The sequence below is a fragment of the Mercenaria mercenaria genome, chromosome 9, assembly GCF_021730395.1.
Source record: "Mercenaria mercenaria strain notata chromosome 9, MADL_Memer_1, whole genome shotgun sequence".
In the NCBI taxonomy this organism is placed as follows: Eukaryota; Metazoa; Mollusca; class Bivalvia; order Venerida; family Veneridae; genus Mercenaria; species Mercenaria mercenaria.
The window spans coordinates 61,783,462-61,811,396 of NC_069369.1; the positions used below are offsets into that span (position 1 = coordinate 61,783,462).

Consider the following 27,935-nt stretch of genomic DNA (forward strand, 5'->3'; position numbering starts at 1 on the left):
GCAGTTTTAGACAGGTCTGATTTATGATTTGAGTAATGCTCCAGACAAGAAGGTTGCCCTGGAATGTTGTCTATGTGTAACTATATACAAAATCTATTGTTACCTTTTCCACATGTCCCATTTCTTTAACAAAAGATGTGAGTATTGAAGCAAGGGCTTTCGGAACGAGAGCTGAGGTAAAGAGCAGTAGATGATTGTTGACTAGATCTTCCTCTAGGTTTGGTAGGGCCTCGACTTTCTGAGGGAAACTGTGGCATTTCTCATCACGTCTTTTCTTTATAATTTCCAGCAGTTTTTTCTACAGAAGTCAAACAAAAAGTTAGTATGATCCTAAATTTTCAACATATGACTACTACATAAAATCTGAACACAAAAGACCTATTTCAGTCTGAGAAGCACCCTCAAAATATAGATATATTGATATCTCTACATTTTGTCACTTCTGGTTAATTACTTACAGAATGAAACTGTATGACGGTCTCAGTTTGAGACTTGAAAATTGTTTGACTTTGTTATATATCTGTTAAATTTTAGTGTATGAAGATCGAAATCATAAAATTTAATTTATTTATTTATTTATTTTGTTGGATTTAACGTCGCACCGACACATGATAGGTCATATGGCGACTTTCCAGCTTTTAATGGTGGAGGAAGACCCCAAGTGCCCCTTTGTGCATTATCTCATCACAAGCGGGCACCTGGGTAGAACCACCGACCTTCCGTAAGCCAGCTGGATGGCTTCCTCACATGAAGAATTCAACGCCCCGAGTGAGGCTCGAACCCACATCGATGAGGGGCAAGTGATTTGAAGTCATCGACCTTAACCACTCGGCCACGGAGGCCCCCATAAAATTTAATGTAAGTGGAGTGGTGTTGTACTGTTCTAGCAGTTAGGAATTTACCGATAACTGTTGTGGATGTGACCTCCACTGGGGTCACAACCAGACCTTCTCACATGACACCAGTACTGGATTTTCCAGGAAGAAGACTAACCCTTATCATGCTGGACACCTGTGACCAGTGTAGATCATGATCAGTCTGCACATCCGTGCAGTCTGATGAAGATCTATGTGTGTGTGTGTTCGGGTTTAACGTCTTTTTCAACAATTTTTCAGTCATATAAACGACGGTGTCTACTTGTAGCAGTGAGCACAATGCCCAACTTTATAGTGCTGCCTCACTGGAATATCACGCCGTAGACACGTGGCATGATACCCCACCCAGTCACATTATACTGACACCGGGCTGACCAGTCCTAGCACTATCCTCTTAATGCTGAGTGCCAAGGAAGTCTTCGGTATGACGCGGCCGGGGATTGAACCCATGACCTCCCGCACTCAAAGCGGACATTCTACCACTAGGCTTCCGAAGATCTACACTGTTTGCCATTCAGTCAGTATCTTTTTGATAAGCACCCCTTTTAACAGTTAATGGTACTGTTCAAAGTGAAATATGGACAAGTTCATTATAGAAATTTAACAGGGTAAACTTTAAGGTTAACTAAAATTAGTGCAAGGTACCTCCTGAGACAAAACTTGAAAGACATTTGTACCTTGGCAGCTAACGCTTTGCTAAATGCTGTTTCACTCATCTTGGGTAATTTGATGGCAACTGGTACAGATATTATACCATGCCAGTGTGTTGTAGTCAGCTGTGAGATAACGTCAGCCTCTGTTTCACTAAAGTCTAAACCCAGAAATAAGCTCAGGCAAATCTCTGTTGCTAACTTCTTGAAGAATTTGTAAGCACATAAAGTGTCTCTGTAATAAGAAAATAAACCAGAAGTTGAATTCAAAGGGAGCTGTTGTTGAAATTGTATTTTAACATGTAGTAGTTTTAAAGTTTTTGATATCCTGAACTGTGCAATAATTGAAAAAAATATAATGCACATTCTTACCAGCATGAGACAGAGCACTCTGAATAAGACACTGAGGTAATCTTATCTCCTTGTCTCATACCTATCACAAGATACTATTAGTATACATTTCTGTGTACATTTTTGTAATGAGAAAATGAAAATTACTGAACACAGAGCAAATAACTCTGCCACACCCATTACACTGTGAAGACGATAATCTATCCTCTGCAGAACTTCATTTCTAGACAAATATTGGGTTGAATTTCCTTAACAACAGCTTATGCAAGTGGTTAACTCATTATATTTGTGCTAATTATCAGACTGAGTGCAGCTTAATATATCATGCATCTAGCAAAACATCAACACAATATTTTGTGTTTGATGAACAATATATCATAAAGACTTAACCTGCATTACATTGTCAATATGTAAATTGTTGTGTAAAAACACAGCTCGTTTGATATTCACAACAGTCTATATACATGTACATGTACATCAAAGGAAAGTACATGTACTAGTTTTTTGGTTTTGGCAAGCTGGTGAAGTCAATATGATTGCAAACTTAAATGTATACTGTTATTTTTACTATGAGATTTGGCATTCATCAACATATCAAAGAAACAAGAGGGCCATGATGGCCCTATATCGCTCACCTGTTATCATTGCACTTAAGGACAAGTCTTCAAGGTCAAAAGATCATAATAGAAATCAATCAAAAGAATTATGAGAAAATATAGTTGAAATTTTCTTTAAGTAACTTTAAAAACAAGATTTGAAAACTTTTTGTAGAGGTCCACTAGGCAATGCTACATGTCAAATATCTAAGCTCTTCTGGTTTATTTTTAGAAAATTTTGAAGATTTTTCTATGTACAATCAAGTAACCCCATGGGGCAGGGTCAATTTGACCCCAGGGGTCATGATTTGAATAAACTTTGTAAAAGTCTAATAGGCAATGCTACATGTCAAATATCTAAGATCTAGGCCTTCTGGTTTATTTTTAGAATTTTTTTTTAAGATTTTCCTATGTAAAATCAAGTGACCCCTAGGGCGGAGTCAATTCTGACACCGGGGGACAAGGTTTGAACAAATTTTGTAGAGGTCCACTAGGCAATGCTACATGTCAAATATCTAGTCTCTACGCCTTCTAGTTTATTTTTAGAAAATTTTTGAAGATTTTCCTATGTAAAATCAAGTGACCTCTGGGGCGGGGTCAATTTTGACCCAGGGGGTCATGATATGAACAAATTTTGTAGAGGTCCACTAGGTAATGCTACATGTGAAATATCTAAGCTCTAGGCCTTCTGGTTTGTTTTTAGAAAACTTTTGAAGATTTTCCGTTGTAAAGTCAAGTGACCCTAGGGCGGGGTCAATTTTGACCCCCGGGTCATAATTTGAACAACTTTAGTAGAGGTCAACTAGGCAATGCTACATGTCAAATATCTAAGCTCTAGGGCTTCTGGTTTTTGAGAAGAAGATTTTTTAAATATTTTCTTATGTAAAATCAAGTGACCCCTGGGGCGGGGTCAATTTTGACCCCGGGGGCCATGATTTGAACAAATTTTGTAGAGGTCCACTAGGCAATGCTACATGTGAAATATCTAAGCTTTAGGCCTTCTGGTTTATTTTTAGAAATTTTTTGAAGATTTTCCTATGTAAAATCAAGTGCCCCTGGGGCAGAGTCAATTTTGACCCCGGGGTCATGATTTGAACAATTTTAGTAGAGGTCCACTAGGCAATGCTACATGTCAAATATCTAAGCTCTAAGGCTTCTGGTTTTTGAGAAGAAGATTTTTTAAGATTTTCTTATGTAAAATCAAGTGACCCCTGGGGCGGGGTCAATTTTGACCCCGGGGTCATGATTTGAACAAACTTGGTAGAGGTCCACTAGGCAATGCTTCACACCAAATATCTAAGCTCTAGGTCTTCTGGTTTTTGAGAAGAAGATTTTTAAAGTTTTTCCTTTCGGTTGCCATGGCAACCAGTGTTCTGCATAGAATTCAATTCTTTGAACAATTTTGAAAGGGGGCCATCCAAGGAACATCCCTGTGAAGTTTCATCAAAATTTGCCTGTTGGTTTAGGAGGAGATGTTGTTTAAAGGAAAGTGTGGACGGACGACGGACGGACGGACAGACGGACGGACGGACGGACGGACGGACGGACGCCGGACGGTGAGCGATCACAATACCTCACCCTGAGCACTTTGTGCTCAGGTGAGCTAATTAATAAATAATAGCTTTTTAATAAATAAAATGTTGATATAAAAATGTGGTTGAAACATTGTGTTATGAATTACAAGTACTTAGATGCCATTAATTGTAATTTATCTTAATGCATAATTTATACATGCATGTTCAATTAAACTGCATAATCAGCTTAAGTAGATGCAAATATTATATGCAAATTTACTATTATACGTTATTGTTTGAACAGTTTAATTAAAGTAAATGTCTTTTCAACAGTTATGTCAATTTAATGTCTGTGATGTACATGTATGTTGATTATGATGTAATTTTCCTTATAAGAAGGCAATCAATGTACCAATCCATTATGCAGGTTGTTTTGCTTAAACAACCCTTTGTTTACAAATTTATTTCTGTCTCCAAATTGAACAACATATGAACTATGGACCTATGGACTTACCCATTATCCAGAGTTTCAATAGACTTCTTTACGATCCTACAAAACATAGGTTAGAAGGCATTATGAATGAATATTTAGAATATAGAAAACCTAATTAAATATTACCGAGTAAAGGTTAACAATTAACCATTTGAAACAAGGTTTGTTAATTTCAGCAAAGAAACAGCAACATAAAATCAAAGCCCTGAAAAAACCTTCTGTTATAAGACTATGAGGGAGTCATGTTGCAGATGACAAGCTGCTAGCCACGGAATCCAGATGTTGCCAGTCCAGACCTAACCTGGTCCACATATTTAAAACAAGCTCCCTTCACAACTGAGCTAATATATTGAAAACAAGCTTCCTTCACAACATAGCTTATATCTTTAAAACAAGCTTTCTTCACAACTCAGCTTATATATTTAAAACAAGCTTTCTTCACAACTCAGCTTATATATTTAAAACAAGCTTTCTTCACAACTCAGCTTATATATTTAAAACAAGCTTTCTTCACAACTCAGCTTATATATTTAAAACAAGCTTTCTTCACAACTCAGCTTATATATCTAAAACAAGCTTTCTTCACAACTTACTGAGCTAATTTAAATGCAACTACTGTAAAATCATTCAATTTAAAACTTCAGTTAGCAAAAAACAACTGTTTCACAGGGGGCTTATAAATCCACGAAAACAAGTCCCCCACGAATATCGATGATTTTACAGTAAGCTGACAGAAGATTACCTTTCAATAGTGTATTGGTATGACTGTACAGATTCTGGTGTAAACAGATGTTTCAATATTTCTCTCAATCCTTCAGCAGTATCTCCTACAACAAACATTACATGCACATACACATACGACGGGTGATCTAGAATCAATGTGACTTTTCTGCTAATAATTGCATGCATGTAGTAATATAGTGTATTGAAAACTGTACATGATAATATAACCCACAGCCTCCAGGTAAAAATTTACCATTGCTGTCTGACTTCCCCATTAATTTGGCATAGTAACAATTAAACGCTAAAGTTGAGCAGGTCAAAATATGTATTACACAACAGTTCCTAAAGAATTTAAATGCAAATATATGAAACATTTGCTGTAGCATATTTGTGCAATTTAATGCACTGAATATGTTTCTTCGATAGATAATACATATAGAATTTCGACACTATAATAATGTTCGTGTAAACAGACATTATATAACAAAATATATGATGATTGCTTATCAAAAACTTAGACATAAATAATTCTAATATTACAAGAATACATTTATAAGGAACCAATTCTTAAAAGAAACTGCAAGTTCAATATGCCCCTGCCTCATGTTTTTGACACCTAGCCATTTCTTAATGTCAAAAATCTGCTAATATTCTGCATTACATACTTCAAATTTTACACATAAATGGGGAAAATATTGTAAACTTCAAATATGAACTTTTATTCAAGTATCAATATCTTCTTTAAAATTTATTTTTACATATACATGTAATAAGTCTCATTATTTCAAGATCACCCATCGTAAACCTTATAACTAGCAAAGCTAGGCTGACTGTGTAAAGCATAATTGTGAAAAGAAGAAGACTAGCAAAGGCAAACAAAGAATCTACAGGTTTTAACCTTTACCCTGCTAAATTTCTATTTCTAGAATGAGCTTGTCCATCTTTCAATCTGAACAGTACCATTAAATGTTAAAAGGGGTGCTTGCCAAAACGATACTGACTGAATGGCGAACAGTGCAGATCTTGATCAGACTGCACGGATGTGCAGGCTGATCATGATCTACACTGGTCGCAGACAGAATCAATCGTGTCCAGCATGCTAAAGGTTAAGACATTTAGACGGTTAGATAGTTCCCAGTAGAAGACAAAGCTTGGTCACATTTTGTTCTTGCTTGCATGCTTGCATTATAGTCACACTGGCAAGACACTTTCTACCGTTATGTTAGACACAGGGAGGCACTTGGGTGGAATCGTTTAGCTTAAATTTGCAAGCCAGATAGAATTCAATTCAGAAAAGACTGGAAATCACAACAGTAAGGGGCAAATGAATTCAAGAGAAGACAACTTTCAAGTGAAAGTACTGATGAAAAATATTTGTTAATACATGTACATCATACTACATGTATACACAATTGAATAATCCTGATAAAACTGGTCAAAATCAGTACTACTTAACATACCATCAGAAAAAAGTATGTTGTCACCATATATTTCTCCCATGAATTGTTTATAACCGAAGTCCATATGCTGGGCATGATCTGAAAGACATAAATGGAACAAAGTGATGTTATATATTTCTGTTTGAAATCATTCTATAATTCAGGCCTGGGAATCAGTCTATCTAGAATCAAAAGGCTGGTAATCTACATTCTCAAGGCTTAGCATGAAATCTCCTTTTTCAATAGTTATATCTATCAAGTGAAATACATGTAGCCCAAAATCAGAACTAGCCCTGAAAAATCCCAGGCCTAATAAATACTAAATTAGCTTACAAATATGTATGGGTACATGTATCTCACCATGCAGATGCTTTACAAGCTAGTACTTTACTTACTCATTGGTTTGATTATAAGGATCTTATATGACTGCCTGTGTAAGACAGCGTTCTCCCAAACCCAAGGGGCTGCATGTGGAATGGAAAACCGAGCGCTAGCAAGGTTTTTGATCCATGCTGTCCTGAGGGTTTAGAATACATTCTGCCTTACTCAGACAGTCATGTTAGATCATTTTTCTTGCCTACCGTTGATATTATTCCAATATTTCCAAAAATATTATAAATTAAAAACCACTCATACATATTGTATGTCATAATACACAATGGGTACATGTGTAGCTTAGGGAAAAGTTAAGGTGATCTCCTACCCAGATAACCTTGTCTTTCCCTGCATGGTAGGCAAGAAAAATTGATCTGGTTGATACTGAAGATTCAGTAATTGTTTTTAGCAGTTTCATGGTAAGCATCCTCATTCAGTTTTATGGTGTTAAAAGTTGTGAAAACGTGTGTTTGTGTTTTAGGACGTCAAGCAGATACATTAACAAATACTTTGAATTCATGAGTGGCACTATTAAAAATTTTTTTGGAATATGTGAAAATAAGTCTACCATTAATTACTATCCAATGATTATGATTCTGTTTTTGTCATTCCCCTCATTACATGTACATTTTCTTCTATGTATTCTCTTATTCATAAAACCAAATTTCTGCTGTATTTCCCACTTTTTGCAATTTTAAGAGTATTTTCCATGATGGGAATTCCCTGTAAATACCAGTGGGATTTCGCATCCCGCCCCCCTGGGAAATACCGGCCAACCCTAGACAGAATGCACATGTACACCAATTGGTCGATACAACATTAAATATGTCAAAACAGACAAACCTTTCAACACCTCTCCCAGAATGGCACTTGATCCTATAAATATTGTAGGTTTGTTTAAAAATCTTGATAGAAATACTCTAGATTTTGTGGCCTCCATATGCTTGTTCTGAAATCTGATTGGATCTTTGTAAAAGTCATATGACTTGTCTCCAACCAATGGAAAGCCTGCTGATCCTGGAACTTCAGACATTCTTGAGCTAACTTCAAGTTCCTTTCATTTCAATTTTGTTCTGAAAAATAAATGAAAATACAAAATACAGTGAAGTTGACATATTCATATATTTACATTGGTGTGCAGATTATTTTTTTTTTACTGGATCAGGGCGTTTTTTTTTCTCCAAAACATATTAATGTATGCTTGTTTTTTTACGGTTTATTTTACAATGAATTAATTAGCGGCACAGTATATTTATTTGGTGTTCCTCTATTATTTACATTTAGAAAAATTGTAAACAATCAAGTGAACACTGGTATCGGCGGCAGTGCCAATGATTTAGATTTAAATTTTAGGTGAATACTGATTCAACGTATTTGAAATTTCATTTGCAACAAAACTAAAGATTTAAATAACCCCCAATATATGGAAAAAGGAGGTTCGTACTCCTAGACAATCCCTAGCAGAAAGTAAATCAAAATAACAATGAATAACTTTAGCAGGAAATATTTTTTTGTCTAAACAACTGAAACTGAATAATTTGATTAAACACCTATTTCTATACAGTGACATATTCAATTACAGTGTTGTACATAAATTATAATAATAATAACAGTAATAAAAACGACAATATTAATAATAACAATCATAACAGTATTATTCAAACAAAAAGTCATGACCGCACCACTCTTCCTGAGGTTATCTTACCCCTATTGCGAATACCAGTGCTTAATGCCTTACATGGTATGCCCAGACGTGGCTGCATACAGAGGTTTAAATCCCCCAGTTAATGGTGCCATCACAGACTATTTGCAAAAAAAAAAAAGAAATTCTACACACTACCCTACCCATAGAGCCTGTACCAACAATTCCTTGTAATTAAACAAACCTTGAAAATACATGTCAAATGTTGTAATGTAAAACCTTGTACAAAAATTTAAAAACTATCACCTGCTGCTATCGCATATAAAACAGTTATCAAAAAATTTAAAACAATGACACGAAGTCTCTGAAATACAGTGTCTTAAGATTTTTTTTGAATGTGTCAAGTGATTTACTGTTGCATAGTTCTAACGGCAGCTCATTCCACAGTTTTGGACCAATAGTACAGAAACTTCTTAGACTATCATTGAATATTTTGCACTTGTTGTATGGAACTACATAACAACATTCAAAATTTTCTGACGATCTCAAACCTTGTCTACTAGGAGTATACATGTAAGCAATTCTGTTAAATACTTTGATGCTCTGCCAATGTGACAGCTATACATGAAAAAAAGTATCTTGAACTCAATCCTTGCTTTCACCCGCAACCATTATGTAGGTCATACAATGCTTGTTTAGAACTGTCAAATTTCCTCCTGTTAAGGACAAGTTTTGAACACGTTTTGAATACGTTGCATCTTACGTACCTCACCTTTAGCTACACCATACAGTATGACATTGCAGTAATCCAGATGTGAAATAACTATGGATAAAACTAAGAGGTACTACTGCTGATTAAATTTATTAGGTGCTTTTTGACTCTGGAACAAGATGGTGGCTAAGCAAATGTAAACATTTGGTGTAAAAAAAACAAAAAAGATAATTATATTGGATTGTGAATACTTATAACCCTGCAAATTGAAGAAAAGTTATGTCTTTCTGTCTAGGTACAGAGTTCATCATCATCATCATTTATAGTAATGGCAAATGTTCAATATTGATAAATTATAGCCATGCGTGGGGGGTAGGGAAAGTAAAAGACTGTCAGATTTCCTAGGCTAAGTTAACTAACTTTATATTATAATGTATGTAAAATCAGATTATATGCTACACTGCTTTGATAGTATCCATTTAGACATAAAAAAAGCTTTGATAGTAAAAATTTAAACTGTCAGAATATTGAATGTTAGTCCAACTAATAGGACGTTTTGGGACAGCGTGATAACTTTTGACTGTCACTGTCCCATCACGTCCAAACTTATTCTGCATATTTCTGTTAGGAAATCCCCAATGAAATCTTTTGGGAATGTTTTCTGGTATATGTAGGGTGTATCTGTTTCTGGTTTCTGGTTAAATCTCTGATAATGAATTTATATTGACATTAAAGCATGAAATTACCCCGTTGACCTTTTTTTAATTTATATTTTGTGGTTTCTTTCTACAATTTAATGTCATCGACAGTCCACTGTGTATTATATTGAAACCGGTGTCGGGGTAGATATCCCCTTGTACCTGTTCACAACATTTTTCTGAAGATTTAAAGCCTCTTTTTTAAAATTATGCGTTGTATTCAACACACCTGAAGTTTCTACATGAATATTAATGTTTAATTTATTGGAGCAAGTAAGACTGACCAGTATTTTATGTTTTTACTGGATTTTTGAATTTCTCCATTTTCCTAACAGTAAAATGTAGAATACAGGTAAGGCTTTAAGGAATGACAGCTATAAAATATCAGATCTATCATAAAATAAGCCATTCCTGTAAGCCAAACAAGTAAGACTAATTGAAAGTTGAATGTCAAATGACAACTTTTTTAAGTCTAATTATTTGGACTATATCCCCAAAATTTACCATAAAACATTTTGACGCTGTTAAAGCTGTATTCCAACATGGCTCAGTTTGATTGCCAGTTAAACGAAGAAGAAAGTGAAGCTCTGTATATTCTGTGATAAACAACGTTTGATAAGAACCTGTAAGGCAGCATTTACTGCAACTAATTTGACGCGATCCTAGGAAATATTGAGTTACTTTTCTTATATCTCCAATATCTCCACTCGCATCAAACACTCAAAAGGCAAAAATAGTGGTGGAAATTTCCGATGAAATTTTTATCGCTGCCGATTTGGTTTTAAATCTGATTTTGTTGTGTATTTGAGATACATTCAAATAAAACTTCATGTATCAGAAGGGAATTAAATTCCTCATTCAGATTTATGTAAAAAATATCAAATAATTTCCAAAATTGCGAATTTTCTGGTGATTTAAACCGTGTATGTACTGTACATGATTAACGTTTACCACGTCTTCACAGCAACTGAATATGCGCAACTGTTTTGATGGTTAGACTGCCCGTCACAAATATAAAACAATCTGACCGTCGAATTATTTTGACTACGGTAGCATTATGACATTAAATTGCCATATGACATCCGGTTCATTACTCCCCAGGTAAATGAAGTTCAGCATTATATTTATCAAAATATTTTAATGAGCATGTAAGAATGAAAACAATCAAGGCCTTCTTGTGGTTTATTTAAAGAGCTAAAAAAATAAATAGATAGGCAACTTGAAAGGCATATTAAGAGCAAATCTCGCCAGCATTACATCCATGGGAACTGAATGAGATCTCGTTTTACCGGTGTATGAAACAGACAGCAGAAGGATAAAAATTTGTGTCGTGAAAAACTTTCTATTAGATTGTTTGCATATAATGATAATGGTGTTTTTTTTTAATGTTATTAGCATTTTCTACAAGGGGAAGGAATGAATTTATGATCGGAAGTCTGATAAAACGACAGTTGTCGTTTGAAAATTTGACCAGATTCGGTTTATAACGTGCCGGCCATATCGCCAGTGTAATACTTTAATAAGCGTCTGTTGATTTGATAACGAGTGATCAAGTCAGCAAACGATTCAATAAAATAATGCGGTGACACTGGATCTTCTCCTGTTGCCATTCTGTGTATTTTATACTTCTTTGGGATTATATTGTCTAAATTATTTAACGATGCTTCAGTATTTAACCACTCAGGCTAACGCCCTGGTGGTTCAGTTCCTTGGCATCTTAACTCTGAACCGTGATAAATTAGATGACAAACCACTCGAAGGACTTGATTATTTGATAAACAAACTCACTAGCTATGAATGCGTTTTATCCGAACACAGTGACAGAGCACTAAATGTCTAAACGTAAACACTTGTTTACCTACTAAATAATCACTCTCACTTACCAAAATATTCAAAACAGATAAAGAGATGTTTTAGTTTTTAGTTAAAATACCGATAAAAGTAATGAAAATACCGGCTTCTAAATTTTTTCTTGATTTACCTATTGGGAATTCGTACACAAATAAAATCGTACCCGAGTTAGCCAGGCTATTAACTGTGCAGTACCGTACAGTAACACCGCACGATCATGTAAACCATGCCGAATTACGCACACATCGAATAAAGCTGCATGTTTACACATGCATGAACACCAAACAAAAAATAATTTAATCCTTATAATTCCAAGTAAAAATATTTCCGCACCAATTTTTTCATTTTTTTTATAATTTTGCTAAATTATGCACTCAAAATTTCGAAAACAACTGTTTATCATGGAGGTACCTCCACGTGTTTATCAAATTTTGATTAAAATACTAAGATCACTCGTTAGTAAATGATCTAACTAAGAAAATAAAAGCTCCCACTTATATAATAGATACTGAAATATAACCCAAGACTATCAGTGACTGGTGATACATTATGCTACATCAAAATCAGAATGTAAATTCAGACAGTAATCCTTATAAGGATTCTCATCCATCAGAGGTTCGTCAAAATCTCGACACTAACAATTATGGAGCCATGGTAAATCTCTGGTATGCGAGAATGTCCTTTAGACCTGGGTATATAAGTCTATACGAAATTGTCAAGGATGTGTAGCCGCATTTCATACCCAAACGATACATCGTCATCATACAGTACGCATGGATAAACAGCCTACCTGAAATAGGCCCTGTAATGATAAAAAAACGGTGAAACAAACTTTTAGAAGAATTGCAATTTAGTGGGCAATACCAGTTCATATGTTCAGTTAAGAATTCTGGGTCTTTCTTTCAATCATTTAATCTATTGTAATTTTGCGGTATCTAAATCTATGGAACATGCATACATTTGGATGCCTGAAATCTCATGATGATAATAATGTTACATAAACAGGTCGAGTATTTTGATTGTGAGTAAATACTAGTTACTTCCCTTCTACCATCTTTTGCTTTGAATCATCTCGTGAAAAGACTAGATTGCGTTCTGCGCCTCTAACGGATCTTCTCACTCTTTATTAAATGATATATTTCATAAATGAATAACAGATGTTATATATCAGTCCTAACAGTAGGTAATATTCAAACTAAATATAAGCAACAATTAATAATAGCTGTTAATCTTTTCTGTAGTACTTATTCTTCTCAGTATAGTCCCTCCAAATACTCAGCCAAAATGCATCTTCTAGACATAGCTTGGCCAGTGAGTAGCTTTGTCATATTTTCAAAAACACGTCTTTACATATATAGATCGACATATAGTTCATCAGAACATTTCAACACTAAAAATTTTGTAAATTTCTTCACCTCTCTGAAGCCGTCCTTAAAATCTTAGTAAAAATTTGTATGTCATTCTTCTTGAAAACTACGTACACATATATAGTTATTTATTCATTAGTGTATGGTGACGGCTAGTCAACGTTCTTTTATAACAATAAATTGTAGAATCTTTAAGAAATGGTTTATATCGGCATAACACTATATAGTAACCATAATAAGGACGTTACCAGATACGATATTTATAAAGTAAGTCCAAACCGGACATCGGATCCGCTTGGCACAGCCACTACTTCTACTAATACATTACCAGCCAAAATATATACTGAGTTTGCGACTGTAACATTAAAAAGTATTGATTACAACAAAGGAGAATGCCGGTGTGTAAAATTTAAGAAAATGATTGACTGTTTGGAAAGCAGCAATATGCAATTACTTCGTAATCTTTTAATTGTTAAACAAGCATCATTTGTGTTAAAATCTAAAACACTTAAGACACTTGCTTATAAATTTTCCATTAGTTTAACACAATATGAGAATAACAAAACGCAGTGTATCGTTTAATGTAAAAATGTTTTACCCATGCGCAGCATATAAAAACATCATGTAGATGAAGTCAAATACTATTAACATGTATATCCTTTCGTAATACACATGTCTCTAGTTCAACAATTACAATCAAACCCGTGAAATTCTCCTAGGACACGTACATTTCTTCAACAGATACAAGTAGCTGCTGTCTATCATTGTAACCCATGTTGTGCATTTACAAGAACTGTGAGACTATAAGATTATTTCGTTGGTTATAGTTGCAGATGGGAAAGTTTTGTTTACTAATAGGCAGTAACAGTTTCTGCTGGGTTACAGCGTAAACACAGTTACTCGATAAGGAGGACAAGAGGAACTATCAAGGTATTTAAGTCTTAAAGTTACAATTCAACCTCCATTTAATACATAAAATCGCTGATTCCGTATACAAATGATTTGGATCAGAGTGAGACACGCTGTCGGTATCGTGGTATCTGATGAATGGGTGAAGTTTACAAAGTAGGTTACTTTGCCACAAAGGCAATTACAGGAGTTGTTCTCAACAATTCCAAGATTGTGGATACAAATCCATAAAATTAAGTCTACCACAATTCACAATGAACCACGCATTTCAGTATAATTCGAAGATAATCTGAACATGTTGAAGCATTGGACGCATCCAAACAAAATAATAACAATCACATGTTCTGTTAATTACCTAAACACAGTTAATATTTCCAAAAGCGACGGCATTGTATTTCGTTACTTATTTGTTTTTACCTGATGTGAGAGGAGCTTTAATAATTTAATTTAATAATAAAATAATTACAGCAACCTTTTGGCCTCCTAAATGTTACACCATGCACAACAAGCAGAACGCTAAGATGACGTTTTTCGTTTTCTTTGTGTAGTTGAAAGTTTCTTCCGAACTAAGGATGTACGAGCGTTTTTTTTTTCTTCAGGATATCCATCATTTTGAAAAATGTTTCTTCGAATATTGCTTTCTAACAAAAGTTTTGCCAAAAATTAAATAAAATATGGCTAATAATGTACCATTTAACCAAATAGATTCTACTTTTAGCGAAAAAAATCATTTTCACTCATTGTTGGCTGGCATTTGCCTAAAACTAACATAAGATTTACAATGGGGTAGGGGTAAGTAATTTTAAAAATCTATGAAAGTAGATCAGGTTTGGTTCTGATATTTTCCTGACTGATACATATAATGATAAGCTACAAAAGAAATAAAAGTTTTCAAGTATCTGGAAAATAAAAATTAAAACAAAAAGAACAAAAAGTATCAAAATTCACCAGTTTTTAACAGTTTTTTTCTTCATAAATCTCTTAGATGCACGGTGACCCCAACTTTTGTGCCCCATCCCCCCCCCCCCCCCCCCCCCCCCCCCCCATGAGTGGTGGGGGCATATAGATTTGGTCTTATCCATGCGTCCGTCCGTCCGTCCGAAGTTTGTGACGCGCCTAGCTCGAAATGTATTTGATATAAATTGATGAAACCTTGCATGAGTCTTTATCATGATATGAACTTGCACACCTCCTATTTTTCATCTGGCTCCGCCCACTATTTTCGGAGTTATGGCCCCTGAAATAGTCAAAAATGCACATTTTTACCTTGTGAAATGCCTAGCTCAAAAAATATTTGATATATATTCATGATACGTTGCATGAGTCTTAATCATGATATGAACTTGCGCACCTTCTATTTTTCATCTGGCTCCGCCCCCTATTTTCAGAGTTATGGCCCCTGAAATAGTCAAAAATGCACATTTTCATATTGTGACATGCCTAGCTAAAAAATATTTGATATTTGTTCATGAAACCTTGCATGAGTCTTAATCCTGATATGAACTTGCGCACCTCCTATTTTTCATCTGGCTCCGCCCACTATTTTCAGAGTTATGGCCCCTGAAATAGCCAAAAATGCACATTTTCACATTGTGACATGCCTAGCTAAAAAAATATTTGATATATATTCATGAAACCTTGCATGAGTCTTAATCATGATATGAACTTGCGCACCTCCTATTTTTCATCTGGCTCCGCCCACTATTTTCAGAGTTATGGCCCCTGAAATAGCCAAAAATGCACATTTTCACCTTGTGACATGCCTAGCTCAAAAAGTATTTGACATAAATTGTTGAAAACTTGCATAAGTCTTTATCATGATATAAACCTGCACATCTCTAATTCTTTGGCTGGCTCCACCCCCTTTTTCTAAAGTTATGGCCCCTGAAATAATAAAAGGAAAATGCACTTTTTCACCTAATTATGTGCCTAGCTCAAGAAGTATTAGATGTAAATTCAGGAAACCTTGCTGGAGTCTTTATCGTGATATGACCTTGCACACTTGGTATTCTTCTTGAGAATCTTAGCTCTTATTACAGAGTTATGGCCCTTGAAGTAGCCAAAATAGTGGATTTTTTGTTTGTGATGCTCATAGCTCAAAAGTAATGAATCCTTTGCATGAAATGTTTAGTTTATACATAATTTATTTTTTAGGTCGATTGTGAAGGAAGTTCTACAACTTATATTAATCACTCTCGACACCTCATTCCTGATGGAATCCATCGCCACGAGGGTATGAGAGAAGAGGCCAGTTTCTGCCCTTTTAATGCTGAGCGCCAAGCAAGGGAGCCACTGGTACCAGTTTTTACGTCTTTGGTATGACGCGGCCGGGGATCGAACCCACGACCTCCCGCACTCGAAGCGGACGCTCTACCACTAGGCTATCGAGGCGGTTAAATAAAATGTTTGTTGAGGCTATACCCTATTAAGACTGCAAACATTTGAATTATTGCCCCTTATTTGTGACAAATGTACCACTGGGGGGCACACCCTGTGTCCTACAGACACATTCTAGTTTGCTCTTGGTTCTGTTTCCAGTTGTGTCATAAAGCTGGGATCTGCACTGAGTACATGTTTAATGCAGAGGCTACAATTAGAATTTGACCCTAGCATTCCTTTGCTTTTTGGTAAAGCTGTGCAGTATACTGATCCAATGAGACAACCGTAAACAGTTTTTTGCTCTTGGTTCTGTTTACAGTTTTGTCATAAGCCTGGGATCTGCACTGAGTACAAGTTTAATGCTCATAAACCTGGGATCTGCACTGGGTAAATGTTTAATGCTCATAAATCTGGGATCTGCACTGGGTAAATATTTAGTGCTCATAAACCTGGGATCTGCACTGGGTAAATGTTTAGTGCTCATAAACCTGGGATCTGCACTGGGTAGTTTAATGCTCTTAAACCTGGGATCTGCACTGGGTAAATGTTTAATGCTCATAAACCTGGGATATGCACTGTGTAAATGTTTAATGTTCATAAACCCGGGATCTGCACTGGGTAAATGTTTAATGCAGAGGCTATAATTAGAAATTGACCCTAGCGTTCCTTTGCTCTTTAATGGTAAAGCTCTGTAGGATACTGTGCAGCAATAACAAATTTAATAACCACACCACTTAATTTGATGATCAGAAGTGAACACTTGTTCAATGAAAACACTAAAATAAGTTCAGTTTGATAAATTTTTAATAATCTGTCACCCATAACCACACATTTATAAGTACAAAGTTCTAATGTGAGAATATACAATTCGCTTGTGACTCTGTCCCAAATAATTCTCGTGCATTTCAGTATATTCTTAGGAAAATGAAATTATCATTATTAAACATATTCTATATAAATTATTCAACAAAATTAAGGTATAAAGTTTCTAAAATTAGCCCTTTTTCAGATAATTGCCAATCTAAAAAGATGTCATAAATCCAAAGTGTTAATTAACTACCTAAGGAAAGAAATAACCGATAGGCCCATGTTTATACACAATCAGCAAAAATACTGCAGTCTGATTGGTCATTTTCCCAAACATGTCAAGGATTTATGCATGAAATGGAACAAATGTCATCAAATTCCAGTAACAAAAACACAAATAGAGCAGAAACTACATCATATCCGGATATTTTTAATACCAAATAATGACTTTAAAGTGCATTTTAAGGACTTAAAGAGAACAAGACTTCTAAAATCTCCATAATATTCAATATATTATGAAATTAAATATCCTTGATATGACAGTAAAATGTCAATAGCAAAAAATGTCTTTACATATTTTTAGTAAGTTTTAATCAGCCAGCTCTAGTCATACAAGTAAATGACTTGTAAAACTGTGAACAAAGGTAGATTAAATGTCATGTTCTCAAATTTTACATTTATAAGTTATTAGATTTGTATCTAGAAATATGTTTGAGTTCTTCAGCGGAAATATTGTGCAACTTTATGAGCGCATATTTCTCAATGCAAATCTAACAATTTTTTTTATTACATACAAATAGATCTACACTCAATAGTATTTATTGAATGATACAAATATATAATTAAGCCTGAATGAAATAGAAAATCACGGCGTTAAAGAAGTTTTAAACGCATTAACGTACATGAAACTGACATCACAAATGACATAACATTACTGATATGAAATTTGAAAGTCAATATGAAAAAACTATTGACTTTTCGTGTTCCATTTAAACTTAATGGAGTTTTTAATGAGTATTTAATTAAAATAATTACAACATATTAAAGATAGAAATATCATGAAAAATATATAATATGTATTGAAAGCATGCATTTGTTTGTACAGCAACTCAGGTCCGAGTTGGAGAAAAATGTGAAATCTTTTTTTCCCATATCTATCAATATCAATCTGATTAACTTGAAACTGAAACAAAAGTTGCATAATAAGATGCTGTCTAAGACACTGCATGCTCTCAAAACTGTGCAAATAGTAAATTCAAAAAGATATTCACATAAAGCAACATATGCAAAAAAAAGGAAGAAATTTTAGCATTTCTGCTTACTGTAAAAGCACATATTTTTGCTAGGTCAAAATTTCGCGAATTTGAAATTTTGAGTATCATCGCGAAATTGTAAAAATATTATCCTTCTTCAATCTGAATCATACTAACGGTGAATATTTACACGAGGATTAATTTTCCCGAGATGTAGAACCTCGCGAATATAGCTTAAATTAAACCATCATGAAAATTTCTGCTTTTACAGTACTTTTATGACACATTAACTTGTATAGTAATATAACTTTTAAACTCTGCAGAGCTTATTTGATTAGCCACCTTGGTGGCCGGTTGTTTGAAAAGCAGACATTCTAACATTTGGTCACAACACACACTCTTCATGTGCAAAATAAACCTGCATGGTCAGTCAGTTATGTTGTAATCTCTGGAATTGTCTGCATTTGGGAACAATAGATTTCATAGGAATTGAAATGCAAATACTGTATATAGTTTTACTGCAGGAAACATATTTAGACTTTGGATATGTATTTGTTATTTCAGGACTGGTGAGAAATTAAATTCCAGTACAGAAAAGAAAGTAGACGAACACTGTGCAATGTGCCAGGTATGTCATTATAGATGTATTCTTTATACCTGAGGAAGACCTCATATGCCTTTCTAGTAGTGTAGACTATGTGACATGAAAGCCAGTGTGATAGCTTTCGATACAAGACTTTAGCATGTTTAGTGGAAATCTTTCAGATATCAAAAGAATGGTGACTTTGATATCTAGTCATGGGCAGTCGCTATTAGCTAATATGACAAATTTAAACAAACTGCCTGAATCAGTTCAAGCTAGTTGAAGACTCGATCATAAATACTGTGAAATCATTTAATTTTGTAATTTTGTCCAAATTTATAAATTTCAGCTTTGTAGATAAAGTAAACATGAAGTTTATTAGTTCATTATGATTTAATTTCGACATTGTTGATTGACACAACCGTGAAATGGATGAAAATTAGTCCCTAACAAATATATAAAGATGAGTAAAGCTATAGATAAAAGTGAGCATGAGCTAACAAAATGAAAACAAACAAAACTTTAAGCAACTTATGTTTTAACAAATGGTTCTACTTGGTCCCTTTTAGTGGTTATCAGAGCTAAAAATAGGCAAAAAACTTTGAACAGCTTCTTCTGAGAAACCATTTGATTTGGTCTGCAGCATCCTTGGATAGGCCTCTCTCAAATTTATTCAAGTAGTTTGGCTCGGCCCCTGTAAGGGTAGGCTATGCCTGAGCCAAAGATAGAAAACTTCAAACAACTTTTTCTCATGAACGATATTATTAATATTCATTATGTTACTTTAAGGCTTCAGTTTGTCCCTGTTCTATTATGTCCGAAAAAAAATACAGATATTATTTCAAATCTTGCAACATGTTTTTTTAAGCACATTAGACAAGTTCACATACCAGGTCAAATAACTTACTTCTTTCTCAATGAAGTAATTCCAGTTTGACTTTAAAAATGTCCAAAAATAGCAGGGCACAGCATTTTTATGTCGATATGGATGTTCCACGCAGTACCTTGTTCAGTTCAGTGCAGGTTCCGTTACAGTAAATAATACATAAAGAAGTCTACATATAAGAAAATTTGCAGCATTGTTTCTTGCCCGGAAATTTAGAGATTTCATGTAGCAACGTAAAGCATCAATATGTTGGTTTTCCCGTTCCATACACTGTCCTAGTAAGTTCAACGCTGTTTCCGTGTGATCTAGGTTTGATTCCGTATCAATGGTAGTGACAAGGTTTGCAAGTGCACATTGTTGGTCTACCACTCTCTGAAGAGCACCGTAAATCTTGTACTGCAGGAAGTAGAGGTAAGGGAGAGAATCTACCACTGCAAAGTCCATCCAAGTGTCAAATATTCCATCCCTTTCAAGCCTGTCCTCTTGTGTAGACCTAAACATTTCATACTGTAGCTCTTCAGGAACACAGCAAATTTCACACCGCAGAAATCTAACACAAAATGCTATGTTATGTTTTATCACTTCTTCATTTCCAGTGTTACATTTATGTCTGAATCCTTGCCTTGGGTAATGAAAGACATTCTCATTACATTCACATACAGATTCAACAGTATTCAGATCATACTTTTCCTCTACATTCTTCAGAACAAACTCTGCTCTTTCCATATCTCCTACACAATATAATGCTGATGCAAGTTTCAGTCTACCAGATGCCACATCGGAGTTCAAACCAGCTGAAAACCAGGTCAGTGCTTCTGGGGATATACTGTGAGTAGTGTAAATGTCATGAGATGCTATCACAGATGCAACTGAAGAGGACAATAGAGGTGCTAAAAGCTTCAGTGCAGATTTTTCCAAACTGCTAGAGCCCATTTCTCTGTACATTCTAGTTAGTGTTATCATATAGTCTGATAATCCCTGACGCACTATTGCATTTCCATCATGCTTTATTTCTCCTAGAAGGAACTTGTGACTGAAACTTACTGTACTGGCAGTATTAAGTAGCAGCTCTGCTGAAATGAAGGTATATATTTTGGCTGGTGTTTGGTGATACAATAAAGCTTCACCCATGTTCATCTTCACCTGCAGTCTCATGCCAAGGTCATCAATGGAAATCCCCAGCAGTGCACGGCCTTCCCCTTGTAAGATAATTTTAAGGATTTCAAGAATTTTATGTTTGGTATGAGGAGAAATTCTTCCAGCCATCAGGTTGTTTTCAGTTATTATAAAATGTGGACAGTTTTCGTTCCTAACAAAGTTCTGTAATACTGTAATACAACACATCAAACATGAAAGTAAATTGGATTTCTTCCAGTTATTTGAATGTGTATTCTGTATACAGTGAAATAAAACAGTTTTGCACATGAAACTTGAAAGTACACCATCACACTGTGGATTTATTAATGCTTTAAGAATCATCTTCATCAGAATGTAACATCTTAATTGTGTGATGTTTAAACTGAACATCAGACATCTTTCAGCATGTGAAGTAGATATTCTCCATTCAAGTTCTTCATGCTGGCTATTTTTACTGCTCACTGGTACAGTTAAACATCCTTTAGTCTCACAATATCTCTTCATGTCTTCTGTAGGCCATCTTCCTATACCTTGTTGTAATAACCATGGTCGGGCTTCTGCAGGCCATGATCTACAGTGGAAAGCTGGAACAAAATCTTGATCAGCAATACCCTGACTTCCTTCCATCGATGAAGCAGGACCATTTATTACCCTTCCTTCTAAAGGAGCATCTCTATAAGATGTGTTCTTCAGCAGCACTTTACCTCTGCTGTCTGGTAAACGATCAAGTAAAGCAGTAGGAAGATGCTCATCATCCCTTAGCTTTTGTAGTAAACAGTAACCTGGTGATGTGGTCTCATCCTGGATCATCAGTAGATTGCGCCTGCTAGGTTGCCACTCAGCCCAGTCCTGTATTACATTATACTTATTGAGGCAAAATAGTGTATCAGTGTCTGATTGGAGTCCTAATGTTGTAGACCCTTCAGACCGGCTACCAAAATGATAGATGGACATGTTCATTCCCAGTAATTTCCATGTACTAGTCCACATAGTTTCCATCAACAAGACCATCCTTCTCTTCAGAATCATTCTCTCATTAACACCAATATCATTGAGCACCTCTGACAGTTTCAGGGATACAGTCCGGTAATAATCAGGATGTTGAGACATTCTGTAAATGAAAGACAGAAAAAAATTATAAAGCTGCATCTTGTATCATCTTTTTATTTAAGCCAAGTTTTCTATTAAAATGAATCACGCTGCAGACGAGACGTTGCATGTATAAAATTTATCTTTCAATATTTTGTCACATTTGACCTCTTTGGAGTAAAACAACACCATTTTGTATTTTTGTTATTAGACTTGTGTAATTAACAGTTTGATGTTGATGTCATATCAAGATAGAAGACATTAGTTAAACTGATTTTGGATAAAAACAAAGAAGCATGAAAAAACACATGCTCTAAATAATCGCACATTTGTGTCTTTTCACAATGAATTTTATTAAACTCGAAAATTAAAATTGATAAAATTCACAACAGAGCCGGGTATCTTATTTTTTTTCAATTCAACTCCTTAGATAAATTCAGTATGAAAAGACACTCGTATAAGATCCTGTATTGACAGATTATGAACGCATTGATAAATTTCACATTGTAATAGTGCAGAATGTTTTTCTGACTTAAAAGTGTTTTCCATTTAACTATATGTCAGTTTAACCTTTAATAAGAAATTATCATTTAAAATAAAATGTGTCTGATCCGCTCACCTTGAACTTATTTTCTGATGAAGGTTGGTTATTATATTGCCTTTTTTCTTAGTTGTAAAACACAAATGACGAAAATTACTCAAAGTCTACTTTCTCTTCTAGATAATTTGGAAATTTGATGAAAATTTACTTCCTCTTTCGGTTTTGGTTAAAGAAGAGGGATAATTCATTCAAGTAAAAAAATGAGGAAAACTGTTCATTATTTCCCCTTAAATTGTGATAGTTTGATACCAGAGAGCTTACAGTAAATCTACAATGAATTTACAGATTTTGATCCTATATACCTTGCAGTATTTTGATACCAGAGAGCCTACAGTAAACCTACAATGAATTTACAGATTTTGATCCTATAGACCATACAGTATTTTGATACCAGAGAGCTAACAGTAAATCTACAATAAATTTACAGATTTTGATCCTATAGACCATACAGTATTTTGATACCAGAGAGCTAACAGTAAATCTACAATGAATTTACAGATTTTGATCCTATAGACCATACAGCAATTTGACACCAGAGAGCTTACAGTAAATCTACAATGAATTTACAGATTTTGATCCCATAGACCATACAGTATTTTGATACTAGAGAACTAACAGTAAATCTACAATGAATTTACAGATTTTGATTCTATAGACCATACAGATTTTGATACCAGAGAGCAAACAGTGAATCTACAATGAATTTACAGATTTTGATCCTATAGACCATACAGATTTTGATACCAGAGAGCTTAAGTAAATCTACAATGAATTTACAGATTTTGATCCTATAGACCATACAGATTTTAATACCAGAGAGCTTAAGTAAATCTACAATGAATTTACAGATTTTGATCCTATAGACCATACAGATTTTGATACCAGAGAGCTTAAGTAAATCTACAATGAATTTACAGATTTTGATCCTATAGACCATACAGATTTTGATACCAGAGAGCTTACAGTAAATCTACAATGAATTTACAGATTTAGATCCTATAGACCATACAGATTTTGATACCAGAGAGCTTAAGGAGGCAGTTAACAGTTTTCAGCTGGTAGTGTCGAATTGGCCGGGGTCAAATTTACAAATAAGAGGCAATTTACGGAATGAAGTGCATATTTGAACTTCTAAATAATAATAATTGCTAGAATTGAAGTTTCAGCTGCTAGAATTGAGTTTCACTTATTTAAAGAAAATCAGTTGAGTAGCCTTGATCTTGATAGTATGACGTAATGACTTGCAGGAGCGTATACATGCTTCCTCTGAGCTAGCTTAAAGTGGGGTTGGCATTTTAGCAGGGGCCTCAGGAAAAGTGGAATAGTGAAAAAACGGTACGGATGGCCCATATATTTCAGCATATTTTCAGATTTTACAGTGTTACTGGAGTATGGAACAGTGTAGCAATTGGGGCTATCATTTTCAGGGAATTATCTGCAGCGATTGAAAAATTGGCAAATTTAGCTTTTTTCGTCATCAGTTTCCGCGACCGGGAGAGCACAAAATTCAGGTCTTGTAAACAGAAAACTAGATATTAGAGATGTATTGCAGATGGTTTGTAACGATAGACATACAGTGATGTTAATGTTGCAATATCTTTATTTCAGGTGTGTGGTTACAGACTTTTGTGTGAGGTTTTGAAAGTTAGGTAGGCGACTCTAGAAGCTCAGAAAACTGTTTACTGCCTCCTAAGTAAATCTACAATGAATTTATAGATTTTTAATCCTATAGACCATACAGATTTTGATACCAGAGAGCTTACAGTAAATCTACAATGAATTTACAGATTTAGATCCTATAGACCATACAGTATTTTGATATCATAAAGCTGTGACTGTGACTGGAGCACCTGTATAAATTAAGACCCCGGTTTAAAACGGGATTTAAGCATACTAAATGTTATATTTTGTAACCAGGGCGGGCCCGTAGCCAGAGGAAAAAAAATAGGGGGGCATTTGGTGGGGGGCCCCGGGGGCAGTCCCCTGGATTTTTTTTTTCGAGGTGCCATTTTGGGGTTGCTTTTAAAACTGATTTTGTTCTTTTAAGATACCGTTTGAAAAAAAAAAATGACGTTAAAAAGATCGCGTACATTTTGAAATATAGATTACAGAAAAAAAAGATTTTTGAAACAGAAAATGTTTTTGCATTTTGTACTTTTAAAGCTAATTTAAAAGGATTGTTGTTTGCCTGGATTTACATTTCATTTGATAAATGTATTATGTTCTGTAAAAAACGTTTTAGCGGGTGCGTAAACGAAAATTTAAAAGAAGCAACCCCGTTTATGTATACAAATACAATCGAAACGTAATACAAAATTAATGTACTTAGACATAATATATTTTGTCAATTTCTTAAAAAATTTACTTTTTAATTCAGCCTTGGATAAATAGTGGTATACTGTCAATCTAAAAGATCAAATTTTTGTCATAAAGTTACCTTTAAAGTTAAGAAAATTAAAATGTACACTTTTATAAAAAAAATAAAAAGGGGAGGTTCATACTTCGAACATTAGTAAGTGTTTTTGATTAAGTTCTTAATTTTTAAATGGCCATTATTTTTGACAGAAATCTTTAACAAATTTTAAAAAGCTGTCGTAGATCATAACTGGACTTTTTAGAAATGATATGTTCAAAGGCGTGTTAAGAACAAAACCTCATATTAAAAGACTTAAATCTGTTGTTTTGAAATGTCAAAAGAATCTTTTTCAGAAAATATATAACTTTCAATCAGAAAAGCCCCACGTTTTACTGTGTCTCCCCACACCCCCAGAGTGGGGGGGGGCATATAGATTTGTTTGTCCTCCGCCCGTTTCCCGCCTTCCCCGTCCGTCCGAAAATGTTGGTCGCGTCTACTCCAAAAAGTATTTGCCCTAGAGCAAAAACTTTAAGGAATGTGGTCAGCATGTTTTTGTGCCCCGGGGGGTTTTCGCGCCGGAAAATTTCATTTTCGTATTGTGGAAAGTTATCGCCCCTGGGATTTTTGTAAAAATTGGTCTTTTAGTGTTGTGTCGGGGCCTAGTCCAGAAGTATTTGACCTAAGTCACAAAAACTTTTACGGGGAATTTTTTTGATGTGTATTTTTGTGACCTGGGTTTCCTGGATTTATAGTTGGAGGGTTAGGCTTACTTAAAAAAAATTGTTTTTAAAATAGGCATGCGTAGCCCCAAAAAAAAAATTTCCCTAATCACCAAAACAAAACACATTTCACCTTTTTCCCCAACACAAAAAAAAACCCCACAATTTTTTTAATTTTTTAAACAAAACCAAAAAAAAAAAAAAAAAACTTCTTTCCAATTTATCAAAAAAAAAAAAAAAAAAAAAAAAAAAAAAAAATTACTTGACCTAAAAAAAAAAAATTTTTTAACCAAAAAAAAAAAAAAAAAAAAAAAAAAAAAAAAAAAATTCCAAACCACACCAAAAAAAAAAAAACAACCAAAAAAAAAACAATTACAAAAAAAAACACCTTTTTTTGGGGACACACTCTAGTTTGGGGAGCAAAACATAAAACTTTTTTCGCAAGAACATGAACAAGAAGCGACAGTGTAAGGTGGATAAAACTAAGGGGCGCTAGGTTGAGCGAAAACTTCTATATATTTGGCCAAACAAATTGAGGCAACCGGGCCTTGCACTTTGCTTTTCTCGGATTTTTCTCCTCATTTTGCTCGGAAATTTTTTTTTAATTATTTTAGTCTGCCTCAGGTTAATACCAGGTTTTCCGGTGTGTCTAATCTAGGTTTATAATATGTATCAATCGTTTAGCCCCCTTAGGATATAGCTCCTCGGGGAGCTTTTTTGGGGCACCTTTTCGGATCTATTCGTAATAGCTCCTTGTTTAAAAATGGAGCTAAAAGGGAACCCCGTAGCTTTGTTCCTAAAATTATGCCCCTGGGGTTTTTTATGCAAAAGGGCCCCCGGGGTTTTATTTAGGCATTTCGTTTTCCTTTTTAAAGACCAGATAGTGTCAAGGGGGCCCCCGGGGCCGAGTGGTTAAGGTCGCTGACTTCAATCATTCCCCTTAAATCGATGGGGTTCGATTTCATGGGGGCTTTTGAATTTTTTTGTGGGGAAGCCATCCGCTGCTTGGGAAAGGTGGGGGTTTCCCCAGGGGGGGGGGGGGCACCGGGGTTTTTCTCCCCATTAAAGCGGGAAAAAAATCCCTATCAGTGTCGGTGCGACGTTAAACCCAAAAAAGATAGTGTAAAAATTTTCAAACATATGCCTTAAAATTTTGATGTAAGGGTCAAAACTGTAAAAACCCACATTTCCCTGTCAACATTCTGGACTCTTTTGGGAAAAAATTTGGGGAACTCCTTATTTTGTCAAATCCCACAGAATAAACTAAAATTTTAGGTACACCCAATTAAATTTTTTCCCAAATTTTATAATTTTGTCACATACTCAGAAGATGTGTGTCTTCACGTATGATAAGTATGTATTTTGGGCTCCAGTTTTTTGCTAGACCCGTACAAAATTTTAAAACCCTGTTTCCAAATTAAATGGGCCCGTATTATTTTTTTTAAGGTTGGCGTTTTTGGTCTAATAAACCCTTTTCGGATTGTACCCACGCACTCTCGCCTCTGTCATCGTATGAATGCACGAGAAAAAAATTTATAAATCCCCCCGTTCCCCAAATGGTGTGGAAAACGAAAAACAAAATGCACTTGCCAAATATTATGTTTTTTTTACTCGAATAGTTTTTTAAGTATTTTAATTTTTGTTATAAGGGTCAATCGGGGTTTGTCGTATAAGTCCCCTGTCCCAAAAATAACGAAAAAGTGTGCCGAAAACAGCTCCCCGGGGGGCTAATCCGAAGGAGCTATAGGGGTGTGACAAAATAGTTTCAATTTTATTTTTTGAATGGTTTGTTATTGACAACAGCGTAAAAAACGATCGAGTTATAATATGTGGTATTTGTGAATATTTTTAGTTCTACTTCAGTTGTTTCGCGGATTTTAATATCTTTAAAGCAAAATGGTCTCATATTTTAGACATGACCCAAATTTTA

At 34.8% G+C, this 27,935-nt stretch overlaps 3 protein-coding genes across 3 annotated transcripts in view; 1 reads left to right on the top strand and 2 right to left on the bottom strand.

Annotated features, from left to right (window-relative positions):
* Positions 1 to 70: 70 nt before the first annotated feature.
* On the bottom strand, positions 71 to 12,085 carry LOC123547264 (uncharacterized). The gene is made up of 7 exons (XM_053550596.1): positions 11,952 to 12,085; positions 7,860 to 8,089; positions 6,663 to 6,740; positions 5,222 to 5,306; positions 4,501 to 4,536; positions 1,553 to 1,760; positions 71 to 298 (listed from the first exon to the last, which is right to left on the bottom strand). Exons 2-7 carry the CDS (start codon positions 8,047 to 8,049, stop codon positions 71 to 73), a joined length of 825 nt encoding a protein of 274 aa, XP_053406571.1. The 5' UTR covers positions 8,050 to 8,089; positions 11,952 to 12,085.
* Positions 10,611 to 27,935, top strand: part of LOC123547265 (sulfotransferase 1B1-like) — a 134,965-nt gene continuing 117,640 nt past the window's right edge. The window contains exons 1-2 of the mRNA XM_053550597.1: positions 10,611 to 10,657; positions 19,199 to 19,262. Of these exons, the coding sequence (XP_053406572.1) occupies positions 10,611 to 10,657; positions 19,199 to 19,262 (111 nt within the window). The remainder of the gene's footprint in view (positions 10,658 to 19,198; positions 19,263 to 27,935) is intronic.
* Positions 19,516 to 23,066, bottom strand: LOC123547263 (uncharacterized). The gene is made up of 2 exons (XM_045334227.2): positions 22,949 to 23,066; positions 19,516 to 22,351 (listed from the first exon to the last, which is right to left on the bottom strand). Exon 2 carries the CDS (start codon positions 22,348 to 22,350, stop codon positions 20,227 to 20,229), a length of 2,124 nt encoding a protein of 707 aa, XP_045190162.2. The 5' UTR covers position 22,351; positions 22,949 to 23,066; the 3' UTR covers positions 19,516 to 20,226.